The sequence below is a fragment of the Chlamydotis macqueenii genome, chromosome 4 (assembly GCF_036417535.1).
Source record: "Chlamydotis macqueenii isolate bChlMac1 chromosome 4, bChlMac1.mat, whole genome shotgun sequence".
NCBI classification, from domain to species: Eukaryota; Metazoa; Chordata; class Aves; order Otidiformes; family Otididae; genus Chlamydotis; species Chlamydotis macqueenii.
The window spans coordinates 19,596,050-19,608,740 of record NC_141559.1 but is presented as its reverse complement, the minus strand read 5'-3'; the positions used below and the strand labels follow the sequence as shown (position 1 = coordinate 19,608,740).

The window sequence follows — 12,691 nt, the reverse complement described above, 5'->3', positions numbered from 1 at the left end:
AAGGAGGGTAGGTTTAGGTTAGACATAAGGAACAAATTCTTCACTGTGAAAGTGGTGAGGCACTGGAACAGGTTGCCCAGAGAAGCTGTGGATGCCCCATCCCCGGAAGGGTTCAAGGCCAGGTTGGATGGGGCTTTGAGTGACCTGGCCTAGTGGAAGGTTTTGCTGCCCATGGCAAGGTGCTTGGAACTAGATGATCTTTAAAGTCCCTCCCAACCCAAACCATTCTCTGATTCTATGATTAAGATATCAAAGGAGAGATGCGTATTTCATGGGAAAACAAGTCTTACATTTGCAGCCAGGCTGGAATAAAAGTCTCAGACCCATAACATCAGCTCAGCGTTGGATCCAGACCAGATACAAAGCAAGTTCAGTCCTGTCTCTGCTCAAGCGGTCAGCAGATACGGGTCACTGAAATGCCTTATAGCTGTAAATGGGATTATGTGGATTGCAGGGAGGAAGGGATGGACTGCAATTTCACACTTGGATCCGTAAAGTGAGACTTTGTGCGTTTACTCACCCAAAGGGATTTCAGCCTCTCAGCGTGCTCTGCAGGATGCACTGGCTATTGGACTAAACTGGTGGCTTTTGCAGTGGTGCCAAGCTATTACTGCAGGGCACTGTAAGGACATACAACACTTGCAAAACTCAGGCCACACACTCATCTATTAATTGAATTGCCCAACACCAGAGCCAAAACACAGAAATGTTAGTTAGTGTCCAGATTCACGACAGTGTGAACTTTAATCGGAGAATGCTTAGTGGAGTGTGCTTTCCTCTGCTATTTCTATCTTTGCACAGCCAGGGAGGTACCAAAGCAGTAATACCCAAAGGAAGGAAGGGCTTGGGTTACGTTTAGGAACAGCAGTAGCACCCACAACCACCAACCACAGCAGCTTTGCTCCCAGCAGAACTGAACAAACCATTTGTGGTGTCTGTGAAGTAACCGCAGTGCGGCAGCCATCACGGCGCTGAATATACTGCGGGACACAGTAAGCCCAGGCTAATGAAAGCTGTGTATATCTGTATTTTGTGAGACAAAAGCCCTAGGCTGAAAGCATTGCACAAATCATGGCTCTTTCTCTCAGCTGCCAACGTTTGAGAGAAAGCACTGAGGCCACTCGTGCTGCTGAGGGGACTCCAGGAACAACTGCAAAGAGCAGCTAAAGCATCCAGCTCAGATGGATCCAGCTTTCATGTTCAATTTCAGCCTTGCAAAGATGCTCTCAGTCTGCAAGAGCCCAAAAGGGACAAGTGAAGAACCAAAGCCCCAGAAAGATCTCAGCTCCATTGTATTCAGTTGTGCTTAGCCCTGTACTGTTGTCACGCCATGGCTGCAATGATGCTGGGAGTGGGCTAGGGACGAGGGGGACATTTTACTGCAGCACTGCCTCATCTAAGCTGTTTAGAGGAAGCAGTAAAGATGGCTCCTTACCAGTGCTCCGGTGTGTCACACCTTAACTATCCCATTGCACAAGAGAACAAAGCAAACTGAGTAAAGCAAAGCAAGTCACCAAACTCCTCAGTGAGAACAAGAGGAGATCTTTACCTTGCTGCCATCTTATTTTTTCCTCCAGAAAAATCAAAGGGAATGCAAGCCTCTAGAGTGCTTCAAGTGGCTTCAGTGAGAATATCCAGAAGACTGGAAAATGCCAAGATTAAGTCATTTTGAAATAAAACAGGGTCATGTAGAAAGCACACCTAATAAAAGTCCTCTTTCTTAACCAGAAATAATTTTTCAAGTGAGTCTATTGATCACTTTGTCACAGGAGCACTTGATATAATTATTTGTGGGACAGCAGATAAGCAGGTCAAAGCAATGACACTGTGAAAAATTAACTTGGCTTTTCATACCACAGCAAACACCTCCAGGGCTGTCAAAAAACATGATTCCTCAGATGAAAGCGTTAGAAAGCTGTGAAATAACTGAACTGCATCTAATTAAAAACCACAAAGGCTAAGAGGAAATAAAGGCCAGAGGCCAGAACTGTTGGCAATAAATACAGCAAGAATTGGAGCACAGCACGTGTAAATATGCTCTGAGCATATTAACAGCAACCATTTTTCAAGAACATATCACTTTTGACCAAGTTTCAAGTAAACACAGGAGTGAAATCCCTTCCAAAGCAGAGAGTGACAGCATCATGCTGTGATGGTGATGCAGACATGAGGTTTCATTAGCAGGTCCCTTAATAAACTTGCAGACCGAAACGTGGCAACAACAAACTGGGCTACATAACAACCTCAGTGTGCTGACACGGATTTCCATACAGCCACTGCTGCTGTGTGCAAATGCTCACAGCACAACCTCAGCTGAACACCATAGCTTGTTTTATGGAGATGGCCAGGAGCAACAGTACAACGCAGTTAGCAGAGGACGTTCCAGTTGAGATGCTGAAACTTAAACACGAGGAGATCAAGAAGACATAAGCCAGGTATTAGCTACTTCTGAAACAGACATGTGACAGCAAGAAGCACAGTCTTTCAAAATCATGAGAGCTTCACTCTAGATGGAGAGAAAAAACACAGCTCAGCATGTTCCAATCATAAAAAATGCACTGGGCAACAGGGCAAAAATGGCTGCATCTGATGGTATTTCAGAGGAAGTACAGCATGTCATAGCCCATGCAGCATCAAGTTAAAACTCTTCAGTAGAGTTTCCCCTGCCCTTCAAGAGTCTGAATACTTCCTCAATATTCAGCATCCAGGGATGCTGTAGGCATCTCCATTGCTACCTGTTCCTCTCAAAGCCAACACAAGGGAGATGGACCTGAAAACTCATTCAGTGTCTCTTGTGGTGGTGAAAACAGCCTTTAGCAGGCAATGGATGTCACGGTAATTAGGAGCAGGCTTCAGACTACTTCAAACTTAAGAGTGGGTGATTTGGCCTCTCATTTTATTTCAGATACAAAGGGTAGAAAGGTGGCTTGAAGCTACTTTGAAGTAGTTCCCCGTCTCAAAATCACACCATGTCCTCAGCCAAAAGCAGTGATGACCCCAATGCAGCTGAGAGCAAAACCCATAGCAACGGGAGCAGAACACAATGAAATCCCAACATGCAGGCTGACTGCAACCAGCTCGACACATTCATTTAAATTACTTTTGAAAGATAAGATTGTCTGCAAGACAGGAGGACAGTTGCAGGGGGTTCTCAAAACTCAAAACAGTCATTTAACATGCTGAGCAAAGGGCTTGTAAACCTCTGCAAGGAACTGAGCAGCAAAAAGCCGCTGGAATATGGCTCAGAATAAAGGAAGGCTATAGTCAAAATAGACACATTCCCATATTCAAGCAAACGCATTGCGTTCTTTTTAACGTCTAGAGGGATTAACAAGATTAACGATGACTGGAAGAGAGGGAACATAACCCCCATTTTTAAAAAGGGGAATAAGAAAGACCCGGGTAACTACAGGCCGGTCAGCCTCATCTCTGTGCCTGGCAAGGTCATGGAGCAGATTCTCCTGGAAACCATGCTAAGGCACATGGAGAGCAAGGAGGTGGTTGGTGACAGCCAACATGGCTTCACCAAGGGCAGATCGTGCCTGACCAGTGTGGTGGCCTTCTATGACGGGGTGACGGCATCGGTGGACAAGGGACGAGCAACTGACATCGTCTACCTGGATTTGTGCAAAGCTTTTGACACTGTCCTGCACGACATCCTTCTCTCTAAACTAGAGAGACATGGGTTTGATGGATGGACCACTCGGTGGATAAGGAGTTGGCTGGATGGCCGCACTCAGAGAGTGGTGGTCAACGGCTCGACGTCCATGTGGAGACCGGTCACGAGTGGCGTCCCTCAGGGGTCTGTGCTGGGCCCGGCCCTGTTCAACATCTTTGTCGGCGACATGGACAGTGGGATAGAGTGTACCCTCAGCAAGTACGCCGATGACACCAAGCTGTGTGGTGCCGTCAACACGCTGGAAGGGAGCCATCCAGAGGGACCTTGACAGGCTGGAGAGTTGGGCCCGTGCCCACCTCATGAAGTTCAACCAGGCCAAGTGCAAGGTCCTGCACCTGGGTCATGGCAATCCCAGGCACAAATACAGGCTGGGCAGGGAATGGATTGAGAGCAGCCCTGAGGAGAAGGACTTGGGAGTGCTGGTGGACGAGAAGCTCAGCATGAGCAGGCAATGCGCCCTTGCGGCCCAGAAGGCCAACCGCATCCTGGGCTGCATCAAAAGAAGCGTGGCCAGCAGGTTGAGGGAGGTGATTCTCCCCCTCTACTCTGCCCTGGTGAGACCCCACCTGGAGTACTGTGTCCAGTTCTGGAGCCCCCAACACAAGAAGGACATGGACCAGTTGGAGAAGGTCCAGAGGAGGGCCACAAAGATGATAAAAGGGCTGGAGCACCTCTCTTATGAGGACAGGCTGAGAGAGTTGGGGCTGTTCAGCCTGGAGAAGAGGAGGCTCTGGGGGGACCTAATAGCGGTCTTCCAGTACCTCAAGGGAGCCTACAAGAAAGATGGGGAGAGGCTGTTTAGTAGGGCCTGTTGCGATAGGACGAGAGGTAATGGTTTTAAAATAGTGGGGAGTAGATTTAGATTGGAAATTAGGAAAAAATTTTTTACGATGCAAGTTATAGAACACTGGAACAGGTTGCCCAGAAAGGTGGTGGAAGCCCCATCCCTGGAAACGTTCAAGGCCAGGCTGGATGAGGCTCTGAGCAATCTGATCTAGCTGGGGATGTCCCTGCTCCTTGCAGGGGTGTTGGACTAGATGACCTTTGAAGGTCCCTTCCAATCCTAACCATTCTATGATTCTATGATTCTAAGATTAATTCTTTCCACCCTAAAAATAAAAGACAAAAAAATAAATCAAAGATGACAAATCAACAGTACCGAAGTGGATAAAGGGACCCTTTTCATCCTCTGTCAAGGTACACGAACAAGAAGTCAACCAAACAGACCGAAGGGAAAAAGGTTAAAGCTCAAGGCACAACACACACATCCTGCTCAGCGCCACAAGGGGTTACAGCAGCCAAGCTCACCAAGTTTAATGTTAATACAGGTTCATATCCCTAGCTTGAACAGTCAAAGGAGTAACTAATTCACACCAAGAAGATCGTGGTTCTGGGCTAACTCCTACGACCAGCTGGGTGTTACACAAACATTTTTGACGTCTAAAACTGCCTATCAGTAAGTACAGAGCTAGGAACATGCTTCTTTGCAAATGTATTTTACTTTTACTGGTGAAAAATGCTTCACAAAACAGAGATAAATTAAGATTGTGAAAGGATGCCTGCTTTCCTTTCTGGGCACGTCAAAATCTTGAACTGCCTGGACGGACAAAGGGACTTGACTATACAGACATATTTGCATCAAGTTGGCCCTTACAGAAGTTTCCATGTTGTCCATGTGAAGTGTGGGGCCTGACCTGTGCCACAGACAGGCTGCTGGGGTGCTAAGCCCCTGATTTGGGCACATTCAACTTGGTCCTTAAGTAATTATTGCTCCTGGACTGTCTAATGCATACTGTTACATGGGTAGCAAGAGGGGCTCTGCATCCCCTGAGCCAGCAGAGTGTGTTATCAGCAAATGTTTTTCTGCCAATATATTTTGGTTTTCTTTTGCTGTCTCTAAGCTGAGGGGATCCCTGCACAGGAGAGAAAGCTGCCTGGAGGCCAAGGATCTGGACAGACAACCACAACCCCACCTGGAAAGCCATGGAGTTAGCTGCAGCCAGAAAGATCCGCAAAGGCAGCTTGGCTTTGTAGGAACGGTGGCTCCACAGGCGATGTGCACCCGCCGTCACGCCCAGGGCTGTCATCAGGAAACAGAAATATGCTGAAAGACACAAAAACAAAACATAGGATATGTCAGGGGCCAACTCCCACTATTTTTGCTTTCTTTGATGTAAAGATGACTCTTGCCCCTGCCTGCCAACGCCTGCAGGGTCACTCAGCAGATGAGGCTGGGCAGACAGAAGGTGAGGTTTTCAGCCCACCTCTGCCCTGCGGCTCCAGGCACAAGTCACTCCACCTCCCACCCCTCCCCATTTTGTTGTTCAAGAGAGTTTGGCATCACTGAAGCATCACGCCGTGACACATTTACACAGCATGCCTTCGCCAAGTATGGTGGAGTGAAAGTTCATCACTGGTGTCAGAAGAGTAGCAACAACTCTTCTAAAAAGATGCTGTCACTCTCCTCCTGACAGGTCTTTGCTCAAGTCCAAACTGTCAGCTAGTTTAAGAGCATCATGTCCCACCCATAAAGATACAAGCTGTGTCAGAGTTTCCACAATAAAAACTTCCCTTATCATCAGGAAATCATGACTTGGTAATAAAAATGTGCCAGGAAGCAGCGCATTCACCACCTCCCTCAGTTTCAGGAACTGCTTTGCCTTCCCATAATTAAAAAACTGGCCAAGTAAACATATTCTGATAATTTTTTCAGATGGCCAACACAGCATGGGAGCAAGTCTATTCCCTACTCACCAAAGTGGCTCCAGGCTAGACACACAGCCCAAGCACATGCATCCCACAATGTAGCCTCCATGCTTAAAATAATACCACCATCGCAGCATCGGTATATCTCTGGTTTTCCTTTCAGCAGGGGCCACTCTCACACATGCTCCAGCCGGTTAACCTCACATTTCCAGGGGGGTAGGGGGAATGGCTTGGTTGGGGCAGCAGAACGAGACAGTGGACACGGGCCCACCTGCTCAGGCCATGCATCTGTACACTGATTGCTTCTCCTTTGATGCACACGCTGGTTTTGTCTCTAGTGTCTTTTAATTGCTGTGTGATGGATGGATCCCTAGCCTGAGTCGTTTTGGCTTGCAACAAAACAGGAGACTATGGGAAACGGTTTGAAGAACAGTGCATTGGAGCTGCCCCTCCTTTTGGAGAAAGACTAGAGGGAAAATGGAAACAGCTAGGAGGAAAGTATTATGCAAGTCTCAAATAAACTAGACCACTTAAAACTATTCACTTTCAAGCTACCCAGCTGTCATGATATATGGACTCTTATATCTCCCTCCCATAGGTGTTGATTTATCACACTGTGCCTAAGAGTATAGGCTTGTTTTACAAGTGTAAAATTAAAACAAGAGTGGATTCAAACAGTAAGAATATTACAGGACAACCTCAAATGAGTCTACATGGTCTGAAGCGATGTGCTGTTTAGCCAGAGCTCCCTGAGACCCTAGAGACACAGGGTGTCGTAGTTCAGCCCCGATTGGGACCAGACTATGCAGTCTCTCTCTCACTCCCCCCACCCTCCAAGAGAACAGGGAGAGATAATATAAGAAAAACAGCTCGAGGTTTGAGATAAGGACAGGGAGAAAATCCTTAAAGTTACCATTACAGACTCCACTTGGGGAAAACTATTCATTTATTACTAATACTAGCAGCATAATGAGACAGAGAATGAGATAACCCCCCCCCACCCCTCCCTCTTCCCAAGCTTAACATTATCTCTACTACCTTCCCCCCACCCTGAGCGGCACAGGGGGGAAGAGGGAATGGGGGTTGCAGTCAGTTCATCACGTGTTGTTTTACACCACTGCTTCATAGTTGGGGGAAGAACTTCTCACATTCCTCCCCTGCTCCATTGTGGCGTCCCACCCATACATCACAGTCCTTCGTGGAACTGCTCCGGCGTGGGTCATCTCTTCCACAGGGTGCAGTCTCTCCAGAACGGCTGCCCCAGCGGGCCCTCCATGGGCCACAGCCTTCTTCAGGCATCCACCTCCCCCGGTGTGGGGTCCTTCACGGGCTCCAAGTGGATCTCTGCTCCTCCGTGGACCTCCATGGGCTGCAGGGGGACAACCTGCTCCACCATGGTCGTCACCACAGGCTGCAGGGGAATCTTGGCCAGGAGCCACATTACTCCTCCTCCTCCTTCTTCACTGACCTTGGCGTCTGTAGCTGTTCCTCTCACAAGAAAAGTTCTTCACAACAGGCTGGCAGACGCCTCTCAGGATCTCTTCACACCATCCATCTCATCTCCTCTCCATGTCTTGCAGTCGGGCCGGGCCGGGCCGAGTCAGGCCCAGTCGGCCACCGGGCGAGAGGCCAGAGGGTGAGGCCTGCAAGGCCCACAAGGCCCGCGCCTCCTCCTCTGCGCAGCTTCTTCACATCGTCTCTTATCCCTTTTTTTTTCCTGTTTTCCCCTTCTTAAATACGTTACCGCAGAGGCGTTATCACGGAACATTCTGCTACCAATTGGCTTGGCCTTGGCCAGCAGCGGGTCTGCCCTAGGCCCAGCCGAGTCCACTGAACAAAGGGGAGCGACTTCTAGCAGTTTCCTACAGAAGCTACCACCTTAGGCCCCCTCCCACTAAACAAAACCACAACACAGGGTTAGGTTAAAACAGCCTATTTCAAACACCTAAACAGAGTTACTGGAACCGAAAGGGAAAACCCCTATACTCAAAAGGGGGTTTCCTACTTGTTTCTGTGCCTGCAAAACAGTCTGTCCAGCAGGGAACCCTGCTAGACGTGCTACAGCTAGAATGGAATTCACAATCAGCTTTCCCAGTATGTAATGTAAAATATCTATCTTTGCAAAAAGAAAACAAAAATAAGTACACGTTGGTGGGTGTCTGCTGTGCCCCTCTATCAACTTACAACTCAGTGCTTGAAATTACAGCATCTAAGAGAAAATATAATAAAATATATTTGGTAAAATAACAGCAATCATAGTTCATTATGATTGTCACCCCTGCAGACTGAAGGAGTAAATAGATCTTACCCACTCCACTGGCAGATTCATCAAAAATAGATTCACCCAAACTGTTTCTCATTATGTACATGACTAAAATTCCTGTCATCTCCTGTACAGCAAAACAAAGCCTTTCTCACAAAACACAACAGACAAATGGAGTCAGAATGGTTCTAGTAAAGATGACGCATCTCTAAAACTTCTTTGGACACCATCACCGAAGAGGCAATTCTCCTTTTCAGCAGGCTGCAGTGTTCAAGCTGCTCCCAGAAAAGGCTGATCTACACAGTTAAGTCCAGTGTGCTTAAGCCTATCAGAATTCAGACTTCTGCCTGCTTCTTGAAGGGCGATACAGAAATTAAATGAAAATCATGCATTCTCTCTGCACATTATTTACAGATTTTGTTGAATTTACAGATTACTCTCAAATAAGTAAAAATGCCAACACCACAACAACTCACACTCCAGTCTCCACTGCAGTCTTGCAGTTCTTGCACGTGCCTTGTCAGTGTAAAGACTTGGACTCCTGTGAAACTAGGGAAAACCTATTCTATCATTTTCTGTACACGATGTCGAGCTGTGCAGAAACATCACTAAATAAAACCTTCCAAATCACTCAAATGACTGTAATTGTGGGAACAGATCTGTGACACATAAAATACTGACATTATCCAGCTAACATAAAAATATTAAGGTTTAGTCTTGAATCATTACAAGAACATATTGTCTGTGGGCTTTATGACTGGTTAACCTCATGCTAGTCACAGGGGTAGAAATCTCCCATCTTCAGCAGTCTCTTTGCTTCCTTAAAGCACAAAGAGGGGCTTTTCTCTCACTTCAAAACAACAGATCATTTAGTTGACCAAGTGCTTCTCATCATCTTAATAATAGAATCATAGAATCATGATAAATTGCTTAAAAGTAGAATTAAAGATAAGTGGGTAGAACAAGAGATATTGCAACATTAAGGTTGATTTTGCCTTCCTTCTCTGTCCAGCGCAAGAAAGAGGCTGAGTGGAAGGTAACAAACAGACCACATGAAATAGCTGCACTGATTACAAGGGATTTATGCCACTTGACGTTTCAGCTCTTACACACTTCAGCTTAATAGAAAGCCTTTCATTTAGCTCACTCCACACCATCAGCATTGCGGCAGAATGGACAACAGTATTTTGGGAGTCTGGGGACTGCCCTAGGGACTACATGCCACCCTGTGTCCATACCTTTGAGTGGCACCTCCTAGCCCAGGCCCCCTTCCAGCATAATTCCAGATTCACTCTTCCTGGGAAGCCCTGGGCTAGAAATGGGAGGAGGATTTAACTCAAACATTTCTGCAGGAGTCCTGTTGCTGCACAGGCAGCCTCACAGGCAGCACGTTTCCACCATCAACCAGGAGGAGGCAAGCTCAGCTGTACTTCAGGACAGGGACTGACTGCGGTTGTGCCCCAGCAAAAGGAAGGAGACACCTGTTTCACAGGGTGCTGGGCTCTACCAACGGCCACGGTTGGGAACAAGCCGGCTCTCGCTTGTGTGGCTCTGCAAGCAGAGAGGCAGAAAGGCCAACTGAGAACGAGCACCAGCCTGAGGAAAAACCCTCAGAGCCTCCCAGAAACATGCTGCCCCGATCAAATGGGGCTTCCCCAGGGATTCCCTGGGCCACGACCACAAGCTCCATCCTTCTGCCCTCTCCAGCCCTCCAGGGACTTGGCAGTCCCAGCTACCACCGCAGTGATCAAGCTAAAGTGGCTGGGGCTTATACCCACACAACAGGCCTATTTTATGGCTTTACAGAGGACAAACCATAACAGCAGGGATTTTCCTAATACAAATCCTGAGGGCTTAAACACTCCCAGAAACAAACAAACAAACAAACAAAGAGTTTGGTGACCAGAGCAGAAACAAGTCCTGTCAGACAAATGCACTGTACAGTGATATCAGATTTCTGTGCTTCTTACAGGAATTAGGGTGCCTGAAAATATTACTCAGCCACTAACTCCCAATACATAAACAGCCAAGATGACAAATACTTGCTGTGTAAAGATAGGTCTCAAGCTTTTATTTGCAGAATAAACTATGAACTCAAATAAAGAATCAGACTATGAACCATTTGATTCCACATTCATTATGCACAGCTACAGTAACTACATGAGTAGAGAGCAGCTACTTAGCTACTTGGCTCATTTTTGGGCAGTGGGGAGTGTGTGTGTGGGGTGAACATCTCCATGAAACACAAAAGGATTACACTGTGGAGCAAAGTAGCTCAGCTAACAGTAATTTCCCCATATACTGAAAACTCCCTCTTAGACCTGTAACTAAACAGCTCTTCTAAGTAATAAAGAGTAAAAACCACAGTTATTGCAGAAGATAAAAAAAAAGAAAAACACAAGAAAAGTACCAATAAACAACCTAGAATCCAAACAGTTAATGATACAATTCTTTTCAATTTAGAGAGGTACTTAATGTACAAAGAGGAAGCTGCTAAAATAGCCAGATTAGTTTTCTGCATGTTTTAGTGAGCTAACTAGTGGGTTGACTTACCAAAGCAAAATTGCACCCACAAAGAAACTGCAGCGTTTCAGACTTAACCTATACACTGAAGATTGAGCTGTGCTATCCATATATATTGGCTTCATGCATGATCACGGGCCACTGCAGGTACCAGAGACTCTGAATTCAGAGCACAGACGACCATCTTGTTGATGAGGAATAACATACTGCTTTTCCTCCCCTCAACCAGTGCTGCAGGGCTGGCAGGAGTGCAGCTTGGGAGCGGGCTGTGTCAGAGCGCAGCGGAGGAGGTTGTCAGCAGCCACTGATGATGGATGTGAAGGAAGAACAGCAAGCTGGCAGCATCCCCACCTCCCCAAGATGCCCAGCTTTGAGGCCAAGAGGCACTTCCACAGGGCTGTCCTCACTGGGACGCCAAGTCGGCCCCAGCACTGATTGCATAGAGCTGCTTCTGAAACAAGGCAGACCGAGCTAGAAAAGGGCTGGGTGAGGACTCAACTAGCCACAAGCCTGAGGATGGAGCACACAGAGCTGCCGGACAGGCAGGGCCAGCGTCTAAGAGGGCCAGGGCACAGGAGTTCCACCAACAGTACAGCAGCCTGAGCAGGAGCTCTGAAGCCACTCGATAAAAGGTTGTGTCATACTAAAACCAAAGTAAAAGAAAGAAAGAAAAAAAAAAAAGAATGAAATAGAAGAATGAGCACTTCAAGAAGAAAAAAAAAATCCCAAAAGCAAAGGCTAACAGCAGAAAAAGCTGTCTGGAGAGACCTGGGTTGAGCAAAGAAACAGAGCAGCCAATAAACAGATCCATGAAAAACAGTGGGTTTAAGGCTAATACTTCTGATGTTGTGAAAAGGAAGCTAGAGCTGTGCAGCTCACAGCTTCACACTATAGCCAGAGGGAGAGGAGGAAGATCCTTTCAAGCAATTTTCTGATTGTTTATTCAGTTTTGCCTCACTCATGGACTGACGGCAGTGTGGAGCGTCTGCTTCACTGAGCGGCTGGCAGGAAGCCACCTGCCTGGCATGGAGCTGAAGTGTGCCATTGGGCTGGGAACGCATCCCAGCGCTGATGCCGTGGCTCTGCCGTCCGTCTTACACCCACAGGAGGGTTCTCCTGCCACACATCGACCCAAAAGCAGCTCCTTTTCAGCATCAGCTCCCAATTACCATGTTCAGTCTGAGAGTTCAGATCTACTCTTTTAATGCAGATATCCATGCACATGGCATCCTCACACACCTCTGTACCTTCTGGATACTGTGGCATTGTACAGGTCTGCAGGGTCCTCCTGCTACTGTAAAATTGTTTCTTTCAAGAATTTACTCAGAACAAGAGATGAATTACCTTCCTTACCCTTAGGATGATATGGGAATGCTCTGTGCCATGCCTGCTGCTCCCCAGAGCAATAGCTAACTTGGCCTGGACAGGTGGTGGAGCCCCAAGTTTACATAGTTTTAGAGGATTTCAGCTGGCTGCTGTTTGCTTTGAATCGCTGTCTACTCAAAGCAACGATTACAGGA

General features: G+C 47.1%; 1 protein-coding gene across 2 annotated transcripts in view; it reads right to left on the bottom strand.

Annotated features, from left to right (window-relative positions):
- The window catches only part of SCD5 (stearoyl-CoA desaturase 5), a 35,602-nt gene that overhangs the window by 6,495 nt on the left and 16,416 nt on the right, over positions 1–12,691 (bottom strand). Inside the window, exons 2-3 of one of the 2 annotated variants that reach the window (XM_086747347.1) lie at positions 5,653–5,783; positions 2,447–2,506 (exon numbers count right to left, since the gene is read on the bottom strand). In XM_086747347.1, the coding sequence (XP_086603473.1) occupies positions 2,447–2,506; positions 5,653–5,783 (191 nt within the window). The remainder of the gene's footprint in view (positions 1–2,446; positions 2,507–5,652; positions 5,784–12,691) is intronic. The other variant, XM_086747348.1, reaches the window with a different exon arrangement.